This window comes from Primulina huaijiensis, chromosome 13 (assembly GCF_012295235.1).
Source record: "Primulina huaijiensis isolate GDHJ02 chromosome 13, ASM1229523v2, whole genome shotgun sequence".
NCBI lineage: Eukaryota > Viridiplantae > Streptophyta > Magnoliopsida > Lamiales > Gesneriaceae > Primulina > Primulina huaijiensis.
Window position 1 is genome coordinate 16,379,441 of NC_133318.1, and position 24,746 is coordinate 16,404,186.

General features: G+C 35.2%; 2 protein-coding genes across 6 annotated transcripts; one reads left to right on the plus strand and one right to left on the minus strand.

Annotated features, from left to right (window-relative positions):
• Positions 1–749: 749 nt before the first annotated feature.
• LOC140956402 (uncharacterized) lies at positions 750–3,919 on the plus strand. The gene is made up of 6 exons (XM_073413135.1): positions 750–1,080; positions 1,318–1,400; positions 1,809–1,970; positions 2,723–2,833; positions 3,170–3,236; positions 3,309–3,919. The coding sequence occupies exons 1-6, from the start codon at positions 963–965 to the stop codon at positions 3,584–3,586; spliced, it is 819 nt and encodes a 272-aa protein (XP_073269236.1). The 5' UTR covers positions 750–962; the 3' UTR covers positions 3,587–3,919.
• A 665-nt stretch (positions 3,920–4,584) lies between these two features.
• LOC140956284 (villin-4-like) lies at positions 4,585–17,098 on the minus strand. 5 transcript variants are annotated; one of them, XM_073412994.1, is made up of 24 exons: positions 17,007–17,098; positions 16,813–16,875; positions 15,330–15,427; positions 15,006–15,105; positions 13,996–14,064; positions 13,674–13,910; positions 13,410–13,587; positions 13,195–13,327; positions 12,748–12,910; positions 12,164–12,311; positions 11,892–11,992; positions 11,418–11,573; positions 10,740–10,808; positions 10,572–10,640; positions 10,341–10,478; positions 10,091–10,219; positions 9,149–9,296; positions 9,017–9,027; positions 7,427–7,567; positions 7,183–7,308; positions 7,053–7,118; positions 5,926–6,256; positions 5,361–5,566; positions 4,586–5,280 (listed from the first exon to the last, which is right to left on the minus strand). In XM_073412994.1, exons 3-24 carry the CDS (start codon positions 15,380–15,382, stop codon positions 5,167–5,169), a joined length of 2,886 nt encoding a protein of 961 aa, XP_073269095.1. In that variant the 5' UTR covers positions 15,383–15,427; positions 16,813–16,875; positions 17,007–17,098; the 3' UTR covers positions 4,586–5,166. The 5 variants fall into 5 exon arrangements, with proteins under 5 accessions (XP_073269099.1, XP_073269095.1, XP_073269096.1 ...); XM_073412995.1 differs by having other exon boundaries at positions 16,813–16,882; positions 17,007–17,087; XM_073412998.1 differs by lacking the exon at positions 17,007–17,098 and having other exon boundaries at positions 4,585–5,280; positions 5,926–6,253; positions 16,813–16,989.
• Between the last annotated feature and the right edge of the window lie 7,648 nt (positions 17,099–24,746).

Sequence of the window (24,746 nt, forward strand, 5' to 3'; positions counted from 1 at the left end):
CCTATAAATCCAGGTTAGAGAGTCTCACTATTAATTCAATATATTGACTTTTAGCAGCACCCTTAGCTGTTCTCTCATTCCACTCGAAGTATCTGACTTGAGCGTTGGAGGGACTACGCCGGGATATCCTCTCGGCTCCCTTCTAACGGTCTCTTTCGTGATTTCAGGCTTAGAGTGCATTCGAGCTAACGTCACCTACTGGAACCGAAATCATGAAATTCTTTAATAAAATTATCACACTATACATAAGAAAATCATAAAATTCTAATAAAAAATATTTTTTCTATAAAATCTAAAGTTATTATTTCCCACACGGTATATTATTTAATAAAATTATCAATACTATAGTCTTTCCCACATCGTATATTATTTATCTAGAAATTTTATAAAATAANTTTTTTTATTAGGATACGATTGAATATAAATTTATTAAAATACATTTTATTAAATAAATTGTATTTTTTTAACCCTCAAATTGTGCAGATTACGAGTCCGTTTGATCAAAGAAGTTCATGCGATGTAATATTTGATTATAAAACTTGTTTTAAAAAAACACTTAAAAAATTAATTTTTAGTAGTTAAAATTTAATTTTTTTTTTACTTTTACTTCTATTTTTTTAAAAAAAATTAAAATAAAAATACTTTTAAAATTTATCCAAACTTAAAAATTGCTTCATTTTTTGTAATAAAAATACTTACAAAAACTGAATTTATTTGAGTTTTTTTAATTTAAGTTATAACTTCTTACCCAAACTCATTCTTAATTTGACACCCAAGTACATTTACCATTTTCTTGAGATTAGGGTTCAGATCTCAGTGTACAGTTTGATGAAAGATGACTGGTTTTCAGTTTTTGCCTGCGTGTTTGTTATGATTCATTCTGAAATCGTAGCTAATTCTGCCTTCAGATGATTTAATATTCCTTGGTGGACTTCTTCGAAAGATCTTGAAAACCTGAAATCATGGAGGGTTGGCAGCGGATTTTGCAATCGTTCGTGCGCCAGGCTTCCAAGAGATATCTTTACAGTCACAGTGCCTCATTCAGTACTTTTAATCAGTCAGAGGCTTATCGGGTGTCTGGTAACTACTTTAAATTCAAGCTTTGTTTTGTATTTTTTTTAGAATTTTAGCAGGTGGTTTATTTGAAGGCTTGAAGCTATTGGTTCTGTTGATTGCGATAGGATCCATGTTTTTTCCATTGTTAGACGGATATATTATGCTTCATGCTGAAATGGTCTAAATGCTTCTGCTTTATATCGAGCTGTTTCTTATTTAAAGTGTATTAAATTTCTTGGTGTTTGATGCACCGTTCTGCAGCTGAGGTGTCTGATTTATCGAGACTGCGGAATTCATACTTTCCTACCATTTCAAGGCCACGACATCAATATCTACAGAAATTGGTAACTCCATCAGTGTTTTTCAATCTTTACTAAAAGGATTTTGTTACCTGCATTTTTTTGAACATTATAGACTACAATCTTCCGATCCTGTATTGAGAAATTGTTGAGAACAAATAAAGTCAGTGAGACATTATTCAACTAAAAATACTTGCGAGGTATGTGAGGATTGTGACTTTGCATCAGTGGTCAATGTGAATGCCATGTAATTGTTGGTTGGAAGTAAGCAGATTTTCTGCTGATGAATGAATTTTTTGTTTCATTCACGCATCATATTGATTTTATTATATTTCATAATATTCATATGTGGCAGTAAAATTTTTTTATGGATTAATTATCTAATTCCTCGTGCTTCATCTTTGTCCTTTATCACACTTTCATTTTGGGAAATGTACGTTCTTGTTGTTACAGGGATTCACCAGTACGAGGAGCTTACTCACAGACACATCTGATGCAATTCCTATATCTTCCCCATTAATATCGGCTTTACCTGCAAGTACTGGAAGTACTGAAACTCAAAAGACTATTCGCAAGGCTTCTAGAGTTCAAGCAGTGCTAAAGGGAATAAAACAGGTAAAGCTCTTCAAACTTTTCGGTTCACACTAGTTGCTGAGCATGATCGAAGAAAGCCAAATCTTTTTGTGATTTTGAAATCTAGCAACTCACTTCTACATGTAAGCATTTTTTCGTCCTTTTAGTTTGCCGGTGCCCCTCAACTGTTCTTCGAAAAATGATTGAACGGGATGGACAAATCAATTTGAACAAGATGTTTATCATAGTGCACCAAATGCATCATTGTACCGTCAATCTATGTTCATTAACCGAGTCATCTCGTGGAGGCTATAAGCTACACTTCTTGTGCAGGTTACTTACTAAGTATGATCCTCTTATATTGCCTCCCATCCGTTTGATCTTCATTCTTCTGTTATCGAAAGAGAGTTGCAACGTAGCTTTCTGTTGATTGTCCATCCAAAGTATATCATCTTCATGAAATTAGGAATCCAGAAATGACACAACACAGTAATAATCTTGTAATCCACGCAATGAAAGGCAGAATAAACATATTGAAGTGGATGACTCTAATGGCAATGGAATTACTTTGTGAAGCGGTTATTCTTTTTTTGGTATGGCCAGGGCAGTGGCCTGATATTTTGAGATTATTCATTTTGTTTTCTTTTTTTTCTTTAGTTTAGATAACTATAGAAACAGTTACCCTTTGTTCTTGCATTTTTCTTCTGCGAAGCATTGAAAAATCATGTTGATTTCTGAGGGCCTTTTTTTTTCTCATAGATTGTTTTAATTCTTGATAGACTACTTTCTTTCAGAGTCCCAAAAAGGTTAACTTGGTTGCTGAATTTGTTCGTGGAATGCGTGTTGAAGATGCATTGTTGCAGTTGCAAGTTACTGTCAAGCGAGCTGCCAAAACTGTCTACCAGGTCATTTTTCTTTTATAGGCCTTTAAACAATATGAATTTTCAGTCCAATATACCAATGGAAGGTAAATTCACTTGAGTTGTCGACCATTTTTGTCTCTTTACTTCCCCAATCTTTTGCCACCACCAAACACACCCTAATTAACTTAACCTTTTAAAGGGTGTTTTGGTTTCATGTGACCTGTCACTGCCCTCATTAATCGCGAATTTTGCTAAGGTAGATAGTCAACAAAAATTGCATAAAAAGTCTCCTGCTTGATTTGAACCCTTGAGCGTATTCATGTGTGAGGGTGACAATTTTCCAGCTGGATGCTTTGTGACTGAAATATACATATGCAGGTTATACATTCAGCTCGTGCCAATGCAACACACAATCATGATCTTGATGCTGACCGTCTTCTTGTTGGTAAGCAAACAATTCTGTTGTATTTTACTCTTTTTCTTTAATTAATTCCTTGTCATCTCTGATATTCTGTAGCTGAGGCATTTACTGGAAAAGGATTGTACAAGAAAAGGGTATCATACCATTCCAAAGGCAGATCTGGAATAAAAGTGAGACCAGAGTGTAGACTGACTGTAGTACTCAGGGAGATAACCCCAGAGGAAGAAGCTAAGATAGCTAGGTTGAAGGTGCACAATTTCCGTAAGCTTTCTAAACAAGAGAAAAGACTCGTGCCCCATAAACTTATCGAGACCACTCCAATATGGAATCGCAAAAGCAAAACAAGTAGCCAGCAATCCAGTGTGGCTAGATAATTTGTATCAAGGCAAACGATTTGTTCAAGAAAATGTGTTGCTATTCAGCTATTTTCATTTGCTTGCCCCTTTTCTAGCATCGACACGCCTTTTCGAGGTGCCCTGAGCAACAGTTTTTGCTGTTCTTTCATTTTGATGCAAGGATAGGTTTATGTTTATGGTTCACTCGACATTCGTCATGAGATGGTGATTTTTGGCATAATTTCAGTTTCATCAGTTTCATCCTGTAGTTTATGCAAAATTTGTTTTTATTTTTTTAATTTTTATTTTCTGTCTTGGCACTAGTTATCCGCTGTGCTTTGATAATTTTTCATGGTATTTCAGTTTCAGTTTTGTCAAGGTTTTAACCTGTTGCAGCTTTACTCATTATTGGCTATATTTCTTTAGTTTTTTGAATTTTGAAGTCCTACCAGGATGTCTAAAATTTAAAGCATCTTTCGAGAATGGCCATTTAAAGCACTTGAACGAATTTTTGAAAGGACTGGAATTTCTAGTCTGAGAATGAAAAATGCTTATTGTGTATTGAAAATTGTTCGATGCCTGAAAAAAATCATATATTCACTGGTTTCTTTCCGCTGCTTAGGAAGGGTTTGTCTCAACATATCATATGGTCAAATACGTGCATTGTGTTGCTACAATTATGGTTATTTGCAGTTAAAAACAAATAACAATTAACAACCCTGGTTCTGAAAATAGTACATACAGTTATTATCTATATTAAATTCCAAAACATGTCACTCGAAGACCAATTCAAAGTTCTCATTTTTCATCTTCTTCACGACTCAAAAACATCTCAAACTAGTGAGCAAAGTAGAGCCCAAACAAAGTACAGTTTCCCAACACACACACAGACACACACACGCACACGCACACTGGTACGTACTCCATTTTGTATACACAGAAAGCAGTTTTGAGTATGTCCTTTGCATGTAACTTTTCCAAGACAATGTCCGCACCTACATTCTTCTTCTGTGTATTGCTACAAAAAAAATCCCGATTCCTACTTTCTAAAGTATGTTCTACGAACGTTAAGCGGGCAACATTATATATCGGCAAGTTGAAAAAGTGAGGGACTGAATAAAAAATGAGCCGAAAATAGGGATGCTAAAATAATATATTGAACAACATTAAAGTTGACTGGACTCTTCTAGCATATTCAACCACACGATTTACAATAAATAAAAAATTCATATAAACATTTTTACATGAAAAGAAACACACATTTATTGACTAATCTAAATAATGAATGAACTGGCTTACACATTTTTGTACAAATTCTCCATCTACTGAAGTCTGAACTGTCAATGCACCCTAATTAAAACTATCCTCAATCAAGATTCTTACAACTCTCTCCAAATCAATCGCCTAAAACACATAAAATGAAGAGCGGTAATGCAAAACAAAACTGTAAACTCAAATCAACATGGGACAAAAACGAAAATCAAGAAACCAATTCTCAAAAAACAAAAGATCCCAAATGAAAATTATCTCCGGAAAAAGCCGCAGGGACAAGGCATAAGTAGCTAAAGTTGCATTGATGTGGCAGAGTCAAACATATCGAGTTGGTACCTCACAAAGATTTAAAACAATTGATGTGTCATTTTGATCTTATTCTGTTTCCATTTAGGCAACTTATAGAAAGCATCCTTAGTCATCTCGAACTTCTCCTTGAACTCTTGTGAAGACAAATATTTCTGTAAAACGTGATTTCTAAACGTGAGGCAAACAGTAACAGGCATCGGATTGTCAAGTCAATAACTTCATATGCACTTACCTCACGCTTGGTAACGTCAATATCTTCAACAGGATCAGTTGATGTAGTTGTGAGACGTTCATACGGGTGTACTGGAAGTTCTCGGTCCTCTTCAGCTTCACCCTCCTTTACGTCTTCTAGTATTGTCTCTGGCTTTGGTTTCGGTGAGTCATTAGAGTTTTTATCGGCATTGGTCTCAGATTTTGATTTGGGTGACTCATGGCTCACTTTAACACAAAACGAAACATTTTGATTAACATATCAAAACATTGACCATCAAATATTTTGAAGATCTTCATATTGATTACATTTTGGTTAAAAATTGTTTTTCCAAGGGGAAAGAAAAAACATTCCAGGCTTTTAGAAATTTAACAGTGTTTAAAAAGTCAAATTAAGAAGCTGAAAATTGTGAATTTATGCCTTCTACTTTACCTTCTCTTAGAAAAATAAAAAGAGCATTTTTTTTTAACTCTATCCGAACATAAATTTCCTCCTAACTTTTCTAAAACATTTTAAAAAGACAAGATTAATAAAGTATTCTTTAAGCTAGTTGCTTATATATCCCACCCTACCAAGTTAATTGTACCTTTGACAGAGCGTGGTATGGTGAAGTCTCGAGCAGGTGCTGGTTGTTCAAAACCTGCACTTATCAAAGCTATGGCTGCTGATCTTGAAGTCAGTTTTGCTGAATCCAGGGTAACGGATTTCGGAAAAAGCTTTGTCACCATTGGAGGAGGAGTTGACATATTTCTTGCATTTGTGTTTTCAAAATTAGCGGCTATAGCATTAAACGCAGGAGACCTGCCTCTTACACGAACTCTATCAGGGCTAAATGATGACACACTTCTAGAACGCTGAGATTTTTCAGGTGCAGCAGATCTCCCACCATAGGAGATAGGCGTTCTCCGTTTAGGCTTCTGTCGCGCAAAACCAAAGAAAATAAAAGAAAGAAACATAAGTATATCAAGCAATAGTGTAAATAATCCAACACAAAAAACTAGATTCTGCTCCATGTCTCTTTTTGATCGTGTAACATTAAACAATTTTGGTCACTGATACTGTGAAAATGGGACATGCTACGTGACATCACACAAAGTTCAATTCTTAACGGCAACATTTGCATATGTTGCACGAATGAATGTTGTTGGCCTAAATTTGGGGGTTTATGTGCTAAAACGAATACATTTCCCCATGTTTTACAAATAACAGAACTAGGCCCTCATCTTAGTTTTGAGAGATCTGTCCTAAATTGAGCGGAATTGTGGAAAAAATTTGACCAAGAAAATTGATACATAACTGTATAAGAAATTTGGGTAAAATCACATATCAGGAGCTCAAATTCAGGCTATAAGATGATTTACATACGTGTTAAGGTTGGGACACTAATTGCTTTCTTTTGACAAGAGAACAGACAAATTACGTAACTTCTACAATATGAAGGACCAAATTGGTCTGAGCGAAAAACATTACATCAAACAATAAAAAACTCAGGACAAAAACTATATGCCATATGTTTAAAATATCTTGAATGGCCTGATAACTTGAAGCATTGGCGTATAAACCAACAAAACTATAAAACATTTTCAGAAATCAACCATTTGCACCAATGGTTGGTTAATTGCTGGTTTAAAAAATTCAAAACAAATAACAAGAAAGTATAATGTGCGCGAATAAAAATAAAAAAGCGCACATTAAGAAGGAAAGGAAACTTACACAAGAAATTGCTGAAACGCCATGCAAAAGAACAGAAAGTTTTCTTTGGAAAGAGTCTCCATGCATCTGTAAAAATCACATGTTATCGAGTTTTCTTCTAAAGCTTTTAAATTTCAATAATTGAACTTACCATGGATTTCGTTGAGTCCCATGAGAAAAAACGAGTGAAAAATGTTGGCTCGGACCCTTCTGTTATTATATATATTGGAGTTTGAAGAGATAATTTCTCGAGAAGAAAATCCCGCTCCAAGAATTTCTGTTGAGAGAAATTGCTGTTAAATGTTTAATTGTTTTAAAACATAAAGGACAAAGATCTAGACTTGATGAAATAAGCTCTACCAAATACAAGAAAATGGATCTAATTTAAGGCATACCTCCCCTATATTTAAGGGGTTCATCTTTTTCTTGGACTGCACTTGTTGCCCGACCCAGACATAAATGTCCGAGTGGCAGTCAAGAATGAATATATCCTCAGTCATCAGATCGTCTTGGTTGAAATTGTATATCTCTGTCACCTGAAAAGGAGATTATGATTCAAGGTCATAATGGATTTTCAATTTGTGGAGAATGTAAAGAAATGTTCAGGCAAATGATGTAACGACCCGAATTCTTATTTTGAATGAATTATTAATTAAGAGATGATTAAAAGATTGCTAATTAAACATTATTATGGAATTGATAATTCGGGATCAATCTGTTGGGTTCCACTGAATTTAAAATGGACAAACCCGACCTACTTCAGATTTCATTATCCCAAGAAATTCAACTAGACGAATGAGATTCTGACACGTGGCAGATAAGATTGATTCGTATTTTCTGAAATAGTCCGGATGTAGCCTATAAATTGAAGTTGAATTCTTTTGTTTCCTACACCGCATCTTTCAGAGAGAGTTCTAGCCATATACCTTAGGTTTTCTAGCCAGTTTCTAGGGTACTTTGGTGTTGGGAAGTTTCGGAGCTAGTGTCGACTCGAGGGGGGTCGGTGAACTGGGATCGAGACATCGTTAGCGGGCTGACGACGGACACATTTATAATCCTAAAGCCTTTAGAAAGAACTTCGAAGAATGTTTGGTAATTCAGGATCTGATTTGATGGTGATATCATATTGTTGGCATATTATGCATGATATATCATGTTGAGCCTGATATCTTTTGAGATATACCTCGTTTGTTGGGCCGCTCAGCCCTATTCTGTATTGTGGACGATGGGGCATCGAGAGCTACAGTGTCTGATGGGACCCGCGGGCTTTGATGACCTGGATATTGTAGGTCCACGTTTTGATGATGAGTGTGGGATCCAAAACATGCCTAGGGCAGATCAGAGACTACACACTCAGATGCCTCTAGACTGAGCATGAGATTCTTGACTTGATCCTTGATATCTGAGCATATTGCATTTCGCATGCATCACATCAATTTGTATACTCGTACATTCTCGTATTGGCTATTGTAGCTCACGTCCTTGTTTCATCTTGGACACCCTATTCCACGGGCAGGTCTTAGGTTGGACGGTTCGGACGGCCAAGACAGTGGCTAGAGCAGTTGGGTTTTCGGTAGTGATCCAGTGGAGGTTTTATGTGGTTTACTGTTTTCTCGTTCAGAATTCTGTTTTCGATATGGTTGTATTAATGTTTAAGACTGCTGTAATTGTTCTGTTTTCGTTTGAATTGTAAGATGATTAAGTTATTTGGTTTCCGCTGTTTAATTGTTGTTATTAAGTTTAATGTTGCATGCTTATTAGGCTATTTAGTAGTGGCTAGGATAAGAGCGCTACAAATGACAATTTTGTCGTACTCTCCACGAAAACATAGATATCAGATGAGAGATGCCGAAAATTACATTATGTTACATTATGTTGCCAAAAATAAATATCATCGGATACCTAACTCTGATGTAGAGTAGATGGTAATAAGGTTCAAATCACATTTTTCTAAAAGGTGATAAACAGATACAAGAGACACACACCTCGACATCTTCTGAAAATCAGGCGTGAATTCAGCAGAGTAATACGGTAACAAAAAAACATGTTAGTTTAATTAATTTGCATTAATAAACAACTTCAAAAACATAAAGTTCAGTAACAGAAAGATGTAATACCACTTAATAAAGTACATGAGAACAGATGAGGGTCGGTTTCAGCTTCTCTTGCAATTTTTTGGCTCGAATACTCCAATTTTCCACCTAACAAATCCCAAAACTGCTCGGATTCTGTACCTTCTTTTTGCAGCTTAGGCTGCATATTTGGCTGCAGGTACCAAAATGTGACAAATAAAGGACACGTGATACAAATTCAATTTCAAATTTCAGGGAAAACATGCATGAGCCCAGTTATTACATCAATGACCTAATATGTATTAACTATTAAGATATAGTGTTTGAACAGATGTTCAGTGTAACGGATATAACCGACAGGTAGTTAGGTTCTATTAATTCGGTAACTTGTTTTTTAATTTTAAGAAAACCGGTGAGTTTACCATGGTTGTAGCTATCTTTCTTCAAGTCCGAAGCAACCGAATAAAACTTCTGGAGAAAAATTCTTTTCCATACATACTTCAATTCGATAAGTTAGGTTATTGTGATTATTTTCTCTAATCGGGAGTTCTGTTAAGTCGGTTTTTTATGAAAGTTCGTCTTCTATAGAAGTACAATTTGTTTGGTTTAGTTTCAGTAAAAATTTTGTTAAGTTCGATTAGTTTGAAAATCAGCTAGGTTTATTATCAGTTCGATTAATTCAAAAAAGTAGCTCCGTTTACTTGGTTATTAGAATTTGGTTTGGTCCACAACCAACCAGACACAATTTCCCCCTTAGTAAGACACAGGAGCTCTACAAACCATAAAGTAATATCACATCTAAATCCTCCTCACAAACTAAATCTCATTACTGCAGAAGTTCGATTAAATTTAGTGTGTGACACTTAAAAATAAAAGATCAAGAACTGGTTATGCCCAATGTATTTTGTATATACTTTTGATTTAGGAAATTTTTTACTTTATTGATAAATAAATAAATACATAAAAGATCAATAACAGCTATCTAACCTTTATGAGATCCAACAGCCTCTCGACGAGTTCCCGGTCTTCAGGAGACGTAATACTTCCAGACCAGGTAAAGACAAAGGACCCGCTGAGTAGTATGTAACAGTACGACGAGTTCAATGATGATGCCACCTGGATCAAATAAATAACGAATTAATACCCTCTGTTGTATGAATATATACAATAAGCAGGTTAGAAAAGATGATGGAAAATAAATTCCAGGATATATATTTTGTATAAATTGGCAACTTACTGGTTCAACTTGAATCGCTTGCATATTATCAGGCCCATTGCCCTGAACTCGAAATAATGCTAGTCCATCCTCGGCAAATGTATTATCAGGAAGTTCGTTCTTGGCCATGTGATTCTTGAATGCTTCACTAAGACCACCCTGTGACATGACGACAAAATTATTGCATTTCCAATGATATAAAACGAAGTAAACAGAAATTTTGCTTCTCTTCATATTTTTATCCTCTCAAACCTTGAAGACAATGAAACTCTGAAAAATGGCGAAGAACTGGATCGGTTCATTTCCTTCATAGATGCGAGCCTAAAAATAACGAGTAAATATCTGTCAATATAAAAACCAAGATGTAATTTAGCATTAGGAAAAAAACTAAAAATGAAGTGATCAATGAAACCAATGTACTTGAGTGGGTAAAAACTTCATAGACTCCACCATCTTGCTCGTCTGTGAAGCCGCACCTTCTCTATCCACCTATGTATCGTGAGTACTATTATCAGTAATTCATGAATATAAATGATTTTTTCAAATAGACAATGCATGGCTTCAAAAAAATTACTAAAGATGATAGCATTGGAAAATTTAAAGGAAGCTTTTCGATGGGGAAAAAGCAAATGCTTTTGGTTTTTATCAGTAACAGGAAATTAGGCAACACATTTTCCAGAATTCCTTGAAAAGTATAAGCTTACATCGTGGAATGAGATTTTCCCTTATTTGTTGTTTTTCTCCACGTCAGGGGAGTACATAAAAATTCTCAAGGAAAATAACAAACAAGTGTGCATTTTCATAAGCAAGTTTAGGCTAATTTTCAATATAACCCTCCGAGTTAACTTTAAAACTCGCAAAAGAATGACTTCCTTTGTTTTAAATATAAACTTAAGTCGACTAAAAAAACCATCTCATTATATTCAATCATAGACCAATTGCAATTTCGAATAACTCATCCATACAACACAAGATCACGACATTAATTGTCTCGAGTACTTACAAACATGGAGCCAAGAAAATGGCGAGGTTTTAACTAATAATGTTAGATATAACTCTCTAAGTGCTCACACAAGAGGAAAGAAATTAAGATTTCACCTCAACACTTTGCTTCCCAAACCATGTCCCAATGAGATGGTCCTCCTTTTCTTTTCCAGGATAAGAATAGTGAAAGATATAACAATCTCCACTGTAAAATTTCGACTGATCTGAAGCTGGAAGAAAACACTTATTTTCACCATTCACACGCCAAACCTAATGCAGAGAATGAGAAAAATAACCTAGCGTTATTCAGTAGTACTTTAAGAGAGATGACTGTCAAACAACAAACAAAAATGTATATTTTTCATTCTGTACTAATAATCAAAATTCAAGAAATTCAAACACAAATAAATTGTTGTGTCTGTGATAAATAGTTAGACCTAAAATGATCATTTTTTACCATCTTTCCATTAACAATATTCATTTGCAATTTCACATAGTAAGAGAATATTAAAGTGCACAAAATTTATAGAGATGCTAATTTTTGACAGACTATACACAGTAACAGATATGAAGCTATTAGATTATCACCTGTAAATCGCCTGTGCAGTCTATATATAGCTCATGGTCTTCCTTTGGAGATTCTGATTTCAGAAGACCCTTTACATTTACCCCTTGGCAATTTAAAAGTGCTAAAAAGCATCAAGATAAAGACAATGATAAGACCTTGAAGACATTGCAAAATCAAAATAAGAGTAAAAGTTAATTAGATTGTTTGAATGGGGCATATATATAAATGCATATGTGCATCTATTGTAAATTATATTCAAAAGGTAGCCAACAATGGCACGTGCAATACCGACCTGCAACCTTCCCTCTACCTTCCTCAGTCACAGATACATTGTTTGAATGGGGCCACAAATCAAACTTCGAGCGGAATAACACTGTTTCAAAGCCCTCAATAACACCGATTATGAGGCATTCGGATCTATCAAGACCGTGCAGTACTTCCTATGTAGTAAGAATGCAGGTGTTAAGCAACTGATACGAAGGACAAGCACAATTGAAATAAACACTTTTAGTACCGCCACTAGATGAAAGCTATACTGAAAATTACATCATGCATCTGACAGTAGAGATTGTCAAGCATTTAGATTTCATAAGTTGGAGGACCATTTCTGACCTAATTTCATAATTCCTGCTAGTTTTGAAGGTGCATCTAACAGTGGGTGACAATTGAGTGTTAAAATTTCATTATTTGAGGATCATTTCTGCCACATTATAAAGAAGATAGACCACAACTGTTTTGGGCCCAAACAATTGAAATCCAAATTGTAATCATTCCAAACCCTTATTTTTTTTTACAATATTCAAACATTAAGTAATTCCTTTACTTTTAAAACAAGAGTTTTACTTAATATAATGCTTTTTAAGGAGAAAGACTTACATCAACAGTTTTTCTTGCAGCTTTCCTTGCTGTGAGAGACGTATTTCTTCCCATCCAAACAAAGGCTTCCGTCCCGCAGTCAACCAGATAGCATTTATATGAATCCAGCAACTCCCTTATCAAAGAATCAGCCTCCACAGGTACTGCTTCTCCATTCTCAATGCTTGGAATAATAAAGACTAACATGTCAAAAGTCTATTGTTCCTAGATCAATTGTTTTCATGGGTTTATATATCATATAGATTGATAGCAGTATATAACAAAATTTAATTTACTTTGTCGGTGAAATGTTGCGAAATTAAACAAATTTGAAAAATAAATGTTTCTGAAATCATTCTAGTTGAAATTAAATTTTCCAATTCCAGAAATTCTTAAAATTATTCACTAAATGCTCAACATGTCATGCTAATCCGTACAACAAACATGATATTGGAAGAAACTAGATACCAGAAAAGCTTAGGAGAAGTCAATTCAGTATTTTTGCACTCATTGGTAGTTGTTTTCTTTGGAAGTGGAGCAAAGCCGCCAAAGAATGCCCAAAATTCTCCACTATCGGCGTCTGCCATTAATTTTCCATCTTCTGCAGGTAAAAGAAAAGGCAGCTATTATTTAACCATCATTTGGTCATCAACTTCGGAACACCTGATAGGTAGTAAAATTACCAATAACTGCTATTTCACATTTTCCGTCATGATAAGTATCTTTAACATATTGAACAACCTCCAGAGCTTTCGCCCTCTCTTGAATGGATGAGTTCGAACCATTAAATTGAAAAATTTTAGATTCCGTATCAAGAATAAAGATATTGTCATGATTGAGAGATGATCGGGCAAAAGGGACCTGTCCAACCATATAAAAAGCTAATTACCAAAAGTTGTCTATAAGTATTGTGTATCAGAAGTTTATGGGGAAGACGAACAACGTGCCTCTTTTACATGAACGACGTGCTTTCCTTTGCATTCAAACAAACGAGTTTGGTGTGCTTCGGCCTCAACATGATTAAAACCTGAGGCAACACCACCTTCTTGAGGTATTATACATGGCTTAAAATAAGAAAGGAACTTTTCAGTTTCATGGCCTTGTACTTCACGATATTGAACAGCGCGTCCTCCAAGTGCTGCATCTAACTCAACAGTCTTGATAGCTGCAGCGCCGGCTTCGTCCTACATAAGGAAAAATATTTAGACAATCAGATAATAAAATGTCCAAAACCCTTCACTTTAAAAAGTTTGAAACATAGAGGCATACCTGACTGGTATCTTTACCTAGCCAATAATGAATAGCATGATGCAGAGCACCATTTTTTGTGGTAGTGGTCTAAGGAAAAAAGTTTCAAGGGTTAGAATGAAACAACCATTTCAATATCTTATAGAAATAATATGATAAAGATTGGAATGGGCCACTGGCATTCGAAAATGCTAATTGAACTTTGCCAGATACTGCCTGTTTAAATACACTTGGGCAAGGGACCAATAGTCATAACTAAGTTACGGGTTCTGCAAAACCAAACAGAGGCAAATGACATATAGTGAGTACAAAAAAAATAAAAGATGTTAGTTCCCTTTACTCTGTACATCGCAGGAAAACTCATATTTTCCGAAGCATGGCGAGTGAGTGCAACACATATAGAACAGCAGAACAGAGGAGAGGGAGTAATTGAATAACTACAGTTCGACAATGGTACAATATCTCCAAAATATATCAAATGAATGGTTTTTGGTATTCTAGTTCATTAAAAGTTTCCAATTTGTGACCAATCTCACTGGATTACACCGGTTCCGAATTATTTTACTGAATCAAAATGGAAATGATAGATGTATTGGGCTTAACAGCTGATTCTGGTTCACCTCACCCCATCAAGTATCCATATTTGTGTAGCATACTTGTTCCACGGTTATCTACAAGCAACTGTCTGAAGAATATCAAGAAGATAGCGACTGGGGACACATGAAGTTCTAAAGGATATTGCTGGAAAAGGTAAATTGAACATGAAGCGATAAAACAGAAAGACCACAAATCACAGATAGCAGCTACTACATATTGTGAACCCAAACACAATCGTATAAAGTATTCCAGAATCCACAATACATAGCTTAAAATTCCCAACAAAAAGTGACCATAAAAGAAATACGTAATACAAGAAGAGCGGACAAAAATAGGAATGCTCCACATTTCCTCTAAAGTTGGCTTCTTGTCCTCTACAACTTAATCAACATAGGTACAGAAGGAAACTGTTATAATAAAAACTCAAAAATTACCTTTAAAATCACATATGAATCTCCAGTGAAAAACTTTCCATGTGAAGATTTTGGAATTGGGACAGGATTGAAATTTTCAATTCGCCATATCTCGATGCCACTGGACTAAGTCAAGAAAGCAAACAGGTAAATAATCTAGATAAACAATGAGAAATTGCGCATGTACCATTAAGATTACAGCTGAGATTCTCTATGTTAGGAATCTAAATCTCTATTGTGTAACAAGCTCTACTTAAAATCATAATGAAAAGTGAATTTTTCCCCAAAAAAAATGATGATGCACAATAACATGTGGATAAGTTTGATATAGTAACATTAGGATACACTTTCTGTCCTGCCCCTTTGAAAACTGGATCCAAATCTTTTGAAATGGACATAATGTCCTCTCAGCTTTTTTAAAACTATCCAGTTTCAAAATTAATCTGAAACAAGACAAGGAATATGTTCAGTAGTTGTTAACAGAGTAATCACAACCAAAAAGAAAAGACAAAGGTAAAATAAGCAGAAACAGCATACAAGTTTTGACATATAGATGCAGGAGACAAGACGGTGTGTATGAAATGCATGGCGCCATATATATAGGACTTACTAAAGGAAATGTGTGACATACAACTAGAAGATCAATGTATATCTGAAAGAAATAACGAGCAACAGTCTAGATCCATATAACTCCAATGCAATAATCAGCTCCAATCACTAGGATATTCCCTGTTGTACTCACGGAAATCACCTAGCAACCAATAAAACTATTTCCTTGGGACAGATCACAAATTGCATGTAAAAGGAACTGTTAAGACGAGAAGAGTTTCTGGCCTATGTAGATGACTGCCCCGAGCAAGGGCTGAAATTCCCATAAATCTATCTCGGTAGGGGATGAGATTGTAGATGATCAAAACAATATTGAATGTGTCATAAGTACGTCCAAAGCAGCAGCATATAAGTCCATCCCATATGTAGGAAGAAGACTAAACTCCCCTTTAGACCACTTCACGCTATGTGCAGACTGGGAAACTCTTACTCCCAATTACAATTTTGTACCATTAAAATGTCCACACGTATCTAGGTAAGTCCAGCAGCCTTCAATTCCATATCTTAACAGCTAAAGAAAATTCCACAAGGCACGAAAGTGCAGCCATTTCACTTTTTATTTGGGTAAAGCTCAAGCTTTCCCAGCTAGCAATGATATACAAACTCACAACGCGATTGTTACAGTGTCCCAACTGTGTAATAAACGGGTTGGATTAAACAACTAGAATGACAATTCCTTAAATTCATGTACCAACTACAACCACCCGAAATCCATATTGATCCAAGGCACAGAGACTACATCCACTTTGCACCGATTAACTACCTTGTCGCTCACTGGAATGGAGAAAAAATCAAAAAATTACATGACATGAGAAAATCTGTGTCCATTTCATTTCTCTTTGATCAACTGATTGTGTAGGCTTTCCCAATCTATCGGGGCCAGGCCATTCATCATAAAAACTGAATCTTATCACTTGTACAAATAAAGACAAATTTTTACGGCAATTGCAGGATCCACCAATAAAGGCCATTGCATTTCCACATGCATACACAACAAACCTCGAAATTTTGAGTTCCCAATACATCACCACATTTCCAAAATGAAAAACGGGTTCTTCCCTTGATCAAGATTCATTTTTTACACATATAAACGCATCAACACTCACACAAACACAAAACACGGGAAACCATACGACGCATAAATCAAATTTTACAACCAACCATACAATGGAACACGCACAACAAAGTACAAGCATGCGAATGTAATTGAAACAGTCACCTCTTTTTCCTTAAAATAGACAGGTCCTCGAGCCCACTTGAGAATAAATCAAACAGATCCAGTCTAATCACTCAACAAAAAACAACAACATAAATTTCAAGAAAAAGAAAAAGGTGGATTCCCAATATACATTGAACAACCAGAAGAAAAATAAAAGACAGAAGTTCTATGATGTAAGAAAGAGAGCGACATACATAGAACAATAAGCATGCGTCTTACACGTCGTGTTTGTATGACAGAGTGGTGTGGAAAAGAGTTTGGGTTCTTAGGCAGGCGTGTCTATCACTACACAGCTAAAAAAGGTATACCTCTCCTAGTAATATATATAGAAACAAAATTCAATGATTAAAATTACTTATTTATTATCAATAAATAATTAAATCTTGATACATAAATTCTTAATGATTGTCAAAATACATAAATAACATAATAACTTATAATCTCAGTCATTTGAAATAATTTGAACACAAAAGCAAAAAAAGTAGAAAAAATCATTGTTAAAAAATAATAAATATCATCGATTACACAATACGTTACATTATATATTGCAATAATTTACTTCCAAGCATTTGAACTGTTCTGCAAGGTAAATTTTTTTTTGGTATTAAATTTTTTGAGACTAAAATAAAAAGAAAATGTAGGTTTAATTAGAGAAATGGAATTGGCTGAATTCCATGATTAAGGAGTTAACGTTGTGAGGGAATGAAAGAGAGAGATCGGATGAGATGAGCGGCCATTTCCCATGCATCCCACGTCGAAGTCAAAGTGGCTCTAATTACTTACTCATTGGTAAAACCAAAGATGGTATTTCAAAAAATGGTGGGGGCTCTCATTGATAAAGTATATAAGGAATTGAACCGAACTGAATATGAAGAAAAACTTAAGGTTCGAATTTGAGTTTGATGGGAAACTCAAGTAGTTAAAACATTTTTGCTTGTATTAAAGCTCGATCAAGCTAAAATATTTTGAGCATGTATCTGAGTTATTCAGATNACAACAGTGCCGCTGTCTCAAGCGCATATCCACAAAAGGATGGCGGAAAGTCCGTGAACCCCATCATAGACCGAACCATGTCCATCAAAGTTCGGTTACGACGCTCTGAAACACCATTCAACTGCGGTGTAGCGGACGGAGTCCACTGCGAGAGAATCCCATTCTCCCTAAGATACTCTTGGAACTCGGCACTCAAGTACTCACCACCTCGATCCGATCGAAGTGTCTTGATGCTTCGTTCCAATTGTTTCTCTACTTCACTTCTGAATTTTTTGAACCTTTCAAATGCTTCAGACTTATATTTCATCAAATACACATACCCATACCTCGAAAAGTCATCGGTAAAGGTGATGAAGTAGGCATGTCCATGCTTAGTGGTGATGCTAAGCGGACCGCACATATCGGTATGGATCAAATCCAATAACCCTTTGGCTCGCTCCACATGGCCCTTAAAGGGAATTTTGGTCATCTTTCTTTTTAGACAAGATTCACAAGTCGCGAGAGCATTAATATCAGACATATCAAACATGCCTACTCCCACTAGCTTGTTCATCCTTCTTAGGGAAATATTTCCTAATTGAGCATACCATAATTGTGCCGAATTTAGAGTATCTTGTTTTCGCTTGTTTGTTGTTGTTATTGCTTTAACATTGTTTAGTGGAATATCTTTGAATTTTAAGTTATAGAGATCGTTTTCAAGTTTTCCAGTACCAATTAAACATTCATTCTTGTAAATGTTGCAAACATCTTTGCTAAATAAACAAGAAAATCCATCTTTATCTAGCATAGAAATGGAAACAATGTTTTTAACCAAGTCAGGTACAAACAAAACATCTCTCAAAATCAACTTAAAATCATTGTTCAATAACAAGTAAACATCTCCTATGGCCTTGGCAGCAACCCTTGCTCCATTGCCCATCCTCAAGAAGGTCTCACCTTCCCTGAGCCTCCTACTTCTTCCCATCACCTGCAAATCATTACAGAGATGTGAGCCACAGCCGGTATCCAATACCCAAGAAGTAGAGTTAATTGAAACGTTTACTTCAATATAGAACATACCATTTCCAGAACTCTCTGGGCAAGATATTCCCTGGAGTTACGCCTCCAATGTTCAGGCTTCTTGCAGTGATGACAAATATCAACGGTCTTGTCAGCCTTGACTGGTGTGGCTGCCACAGCGGAACTCGGAGTCTGCCTCTTCAAGGGCACGTTCTTCTTGGGACGTTGGAAAGAACGCTTCTTTCCCTTCCTAGGTGGACCGGTCTTCGTACCAGATGAAGAGCCTACATAAAGAACCGGTTTCTCTTTCTTGATGGTGGACTCAAAGGTCACAAGCATGTTCACCAACTCCTCAAGGGTCGGCTCCATCTTGTTCATGTTGAAGTTCACCACAAAAAGATCAAATGAGCTAGGCAATGACAACAGCAATACGTCGGTGGTCAACTCCGAAGGCAAAATCAGATCCATGCCAACGAGCTTATCCACGAGCCCAATCATCTTTAGGCCATGCTCATTGACCGAGGCCCCGTCTCGCATGCGCAAAGTGATTAGCTCCTTAACGGTAGCATGCCTAAGAGGCCGAGTTTGCTCACCAAAGAGCTCCTTGAGGTGCAAATGAATGTTAGCAGCACTCTTTGCATCCTCAAAACGCCTCCGCAGCTCATCATTCATAGAAGCCTGCATATAACACTTGGCCTTCAAGTCATGGTCACATCAATCCTTGTAGGTCTGCAATTTCTCAGGAGTGCAGCTAGTCGGAGCCTCAACAGGGGGCGACTCAGTCAGTGTATATTCAATCCTTTCCGAGTTTAAGACNTATTGTTCGAAATTTAAATCTCGAAAAATATTTATTTAATATATAATTATATTATATTAATATGGGTTTGTACTAATTTTCGCCCTTCTTGATTGTCGTTTTTCTTCAATAGTATGTCGTCAAGGCTTGTGAATGAGCTCATTAAGTTTGTTGTGCTTCAACCTTGGGTTATTCAATTTGGGAGAAATGAGAATATCGTATATGAGAAGATTTTAGAAGAGATTGGGTTATTATTAGATGAGGAACCAATTGAAAATACTTTCTTAGTCCCATTAAGCCGACTGATCAAGCCTACAAGACCTTCTACTTCTATAAATAGGTAGAGGTGNTCACAATTAAAGTTGTCGATATAATCTTCGTGGAAGACTTGAAGCAGAAAAAAATTCAGAAGAGGTCTTTCCACAAGGCGTGATCACGCCTTGTGACTATTCTTCAGCTACCGGCATAACTAAATCTGAAGTCCGAAAATTGCAAAGATAATATCATATTTTAGACTCCTAATTATGTTATTTGATTTATGGAAAATAATTGGAGAGATATTTTTCTTATTGGGAGAAATAAAGATAAGATAGAGTTTTATTCCAAAAAAAACTCTATCATATCTTTGGTATGATTTTTTAGAGATTATGATTTAAATTAATGAGTTTTTCTATCCTTGATATAACCTACCAAACGTAAGAATAAGGAGGCGGCTGATTACACAAGAAAGAACTCTCCCAATCACCACTCTACAACTCAAGAAGAGAGAAGAAGAAAAGGACTCAAGAATTTCTCACCTCCTCTCCACACCTTTAGGCTAAGTTTTATTTTTTATTCAAGGGATATTTTTACTATTTCGATTTATCACCNAACGAGAATTAAATTACCAAACTCTGATTCAAGGGATTTTCACTATTCAATTATATCACTGTTCATCGGCTAACATATTATTTATTCATGCAGTTACAAGCAATTAACCTTAGAATTATAGGGATAGCCACTAAAATTCTTGCGTTTTCCTAATTTAATTGACCAAACCCAGCATCCAGTCAAAACTTATTAATAATTAACTGGGCACGATAGCGTTCCATATAAATTAAAAATAGCATTTTCGTTTTGTGAAAACAGTTAATCCTAAAATCTAACAATCGAGATAGCTGCAATTGATAGATCGAGTTTCGTTGATTTGTTTAGATTAAATATGCTATGATATCACAACACACCTAATCTATCGCTACTCATGTACCAATCGTTCATAACAATTACGGATCACTGAATTCATGGATAACAGTAGAAAATTATATATCGAATTAAATTGTCAGATTAACCAATATACAACTTTCATATAAATAAATCATAAATCAACAAATACTTGAACAAAACACGAATATTAAATTAAAGTGCAAAAAGCCTCACGGTGATAAATCGAAATAGTAAAAATATCCCTTGAATAAAAAATAAAACTTAGCCTAAAGGTGTGGAGAGGAGGTGAGAAATTCTTGAGTCCTTTTCTTCTTCTCTCTTCTTGAGTTGTAGAGTGGTGATTGGGAGAGTTCTTTCTTGTGTAATCAGCCGCCTCCTTATTCTTACGTTTGGTAGGTTATATCAAGGATAGAAAAACTCATTAATTTAAATCATAATCTCTAAAAAATCATACCAAAGATATGATTTAGTTTTTTTTGGAATAAAACTCTATCTTATCTTTATTTCTCCCAATAAGAAAAATATCTCTCCAATTATTTTCCATAAATCAAATAACATAATTAGGAGTCTAAAATATGATATTATCTTTGCAATTTTCGGACTTCAGATTTAGTTATGCCGGTAGATGAAGAATAGTCACAAGGCGTGATCACGCCTTGTGGAAAGACCTCTTCTGAATTTTTTTCTGCTTCAAGTCTTCCACCAAGATTATATTCGCAACTTTAATTATGATATAAAATCACCCTTTTAGCACAGATTTATCTCACGAGAAGAAAACTTCCTCCTACAATAAAATCACACAAAAATGTGTCAATTAAGCATGTTGAAAATGGTAACAATGAGAGATATGACAACAAAAAATACCAACTATTATGAGCCTATCAAGGTGATCACGACGTGATTTGGTCGGTTTTTTTCAAAAAATCGAAACTGAATTGTCATGTGCAGTTCGATTAAAAAGATTTTTGAAAATTGCGATTTTCCAAAGAATTCACCAAAATTATTGTAACCAATTAATCATTCGTTTTAATTTTGGCATTTTATATACTATGCAATATGCATAGTTTGGTGCACATGATAGGATAAACATGTGATATATAATATAATGATAAGTTAAGATAAATAAGATGTAGGATATTATATTTAATGTTTGGTATGATTTTAATAAGAGTGATTAAATTTATATATTAGATTGTAATGATAAAATTAACATTATCATAATAAATTTTATAATTTCAAAGTTGTTGCTTGAGTTCATATTTCTTTTCTGTTCATGCGCCGACATTGTTTGCATGATTTATTTATTTTTACCTAATTTTATATATTATATAATATGATAATTGAGTCATTGATTTTGTGAGTCAAGTTAAATATCAATTTTTAAGGTTAATCGAGTGATACTAATAATTTTATTAAGATTTATAAAAATAATTTATATAATTATCTCGAGTTCATTTATATAATTATCATATTATATAATATATAAAAATAAATAAAAAAATATTTATTTGATTTTAATTTCTAACTACTAGCAGATATTTATAAAAATCATTTATATAATTATCATCTAGTGATACTAATTTAGCACATATGTTTATTATCATGGGTTTAGGATTTTAATATACTGAGGACAATTAAATCATTTGTGGTGTTTTTTTTATCATTAATCATTAAATTAAAAGTATCACATCTCATAAAAGAGATATTTTATCCCTGTATAAAATTATTTATAGGTCCATGATATTATCACGGACTTTCTAAAAAGGTGCGAAACGTGGATAAGGAGGATTATTTATCAATCCCTCTCTTATCTAGTGTATCAAACTATACCTAGTAAATTAGTGATCCCTTACTTGTATGTTTAGTTAATAATTACCCCATTAAATATTACATAAAGATAAATATAATTATAAATTATAAAATAACTAAATAAGTGGTGCAGTCAATGTGGTTTTCCAAAAAAATTGGTACTGCACCATCTAATGCATTGTGATTTTTTAATCTTGGTAATTTAAATAAATTACAAAAATCGGTGTAATACAATTCGGTTAGGTCGTTTTTTAAAAATATTTGACCACCCTTATAAATATGGATGAGTCTCACATTTTAAGATATTCTATCATTTTTACTCTTAAATCATTATTGTTTTTTATGTATATTTTTGAGGTGTTTGATGACTTGAGTATCGGAGGATCTAACACTTCTACTGTTGTTCGTAACGCATGTAACAACCACAAAACTTTCATGTGAGGAGTGTTGAATGATCATTTGGCTACCTAGATTGACTGAAGACCTAGATTAGCTGATTATCCGGATCTTACTAATGTCATGTACGAGGACGGAGCTAGACACTTTATGAGGGGTACAAATATTTTCTTTTTCAAAATAATTCATCATCAAAAAATTTAAAAAATGAATATAGTTTTGTTTTTTTTTATTAAAAATTATTCACAATAAATAGGTCAAAACTATTTAATGGGTGTCGAATGTGGGAATCGATACACCATGGGATCAATGAAATTCGATATCAAAAAATTCAATGGGAAGAAGGATGAGCGATCTGGTTCAACAAGGATTGTTAGAGGTCCTTAACGGAGGGGATGAATCTTCGACCTCTGAGAAAGTGAAGGAGAAGATCGAGCCCGTCATAATGGAGAAGGCACAGAGTTCAATTATCTTGTGTTCCGGAGATAAACCTCTTAGCGAGGTATCCAAAGAAAAGTCTGCGGTCGTTATGTGACTTAAACTTGAAAAGTTGTTCATGACCAAGTCCCTGGACAATTGGCTATGCATGAAACAACGACTATACTCTTCCAAGATCCGAGAAGAAAAGAACCTTATGGATCAAATAGATGAGTTAGTTCATCACGCTCTTGAGAATCTTGAAGTCAAGTTGGAAGATGAAGATAAAGGCATCAATTCTTCTACTGAATTCTTTACTAAAGAATTATGATAACTTCAAGGATCCTGATACCCGCGGAACGGAGATGGGTCAGGCCCACTATCGGTAGCCCAAAAAGAGAGAGTCCACAAAGGTATTCGGAAAGCCTCGGAAGGTCATCTTCGTGACAGAGCCCATCAGGAGATCACCTCATTCACATGAAGACGGTGGGAGGTCATCTAGACCGACCTCCCATATTCACAATCTCGTCGATTAGTGAGATGGCCGACCTCCACCGCCGACCTCCAAGAGCGAAGCCGAGCCGACCTCCCAGAGGGTGCTTTCACGTCGATTGGGAATGCTTTGGCCGACCTCCCACGCCGAGCTCCCAAGAAACTGAGATCATTCGCGGGCTCATGCCTCTGAGAGCTCTTACCTAGATATTAACGGGTAGCCAACATAAATCAAGCCCAACAAGATCTAAACCAAATCTTGTACAAGATTCTGAAAATCTAAATCTACCAAATCAAGACTCTATCATCCTCCTATAAATACCAGGTTTCATTCATTGTTTATGAATTCATATATTCACATTCTCTCATCACACACATTACTCTCTCAGTTTTCTATTCTATGACTTGAGCGTCGGAGGGGCTACGTCAGAACAACCTTTCGGCCCCCTTCTAACGTTCTTGTTCGTGTTGCCATATTTCAAAGGTCCAATCCAAGCTCCCCAAGGGAAGATCCGACCTCCCAGCCACCATTCAAAGGTCTGATCCGAGCTCTCCAAGCGAATATCCGACCTCCCAGTTACCATCACCGATTTTAGCAACATCAGATTCTAAGGAAGAGAACAATCTATTACTCTTGAAGAAGTACAATCTGTCGTACAAGATAAAGAACTACAAAGAAAGATAAATCAAGAAGGAAAATCACAAGATGAAATGCTAAATGGACGTTGTAGATAAGAAAAAAGAGCATAGAGATCAAATGAGCATATCAAGAGCGAAAAGCCAAGTTAAATATAAATGTTTCCAATGCAAATAGATGCTTAAAGATATT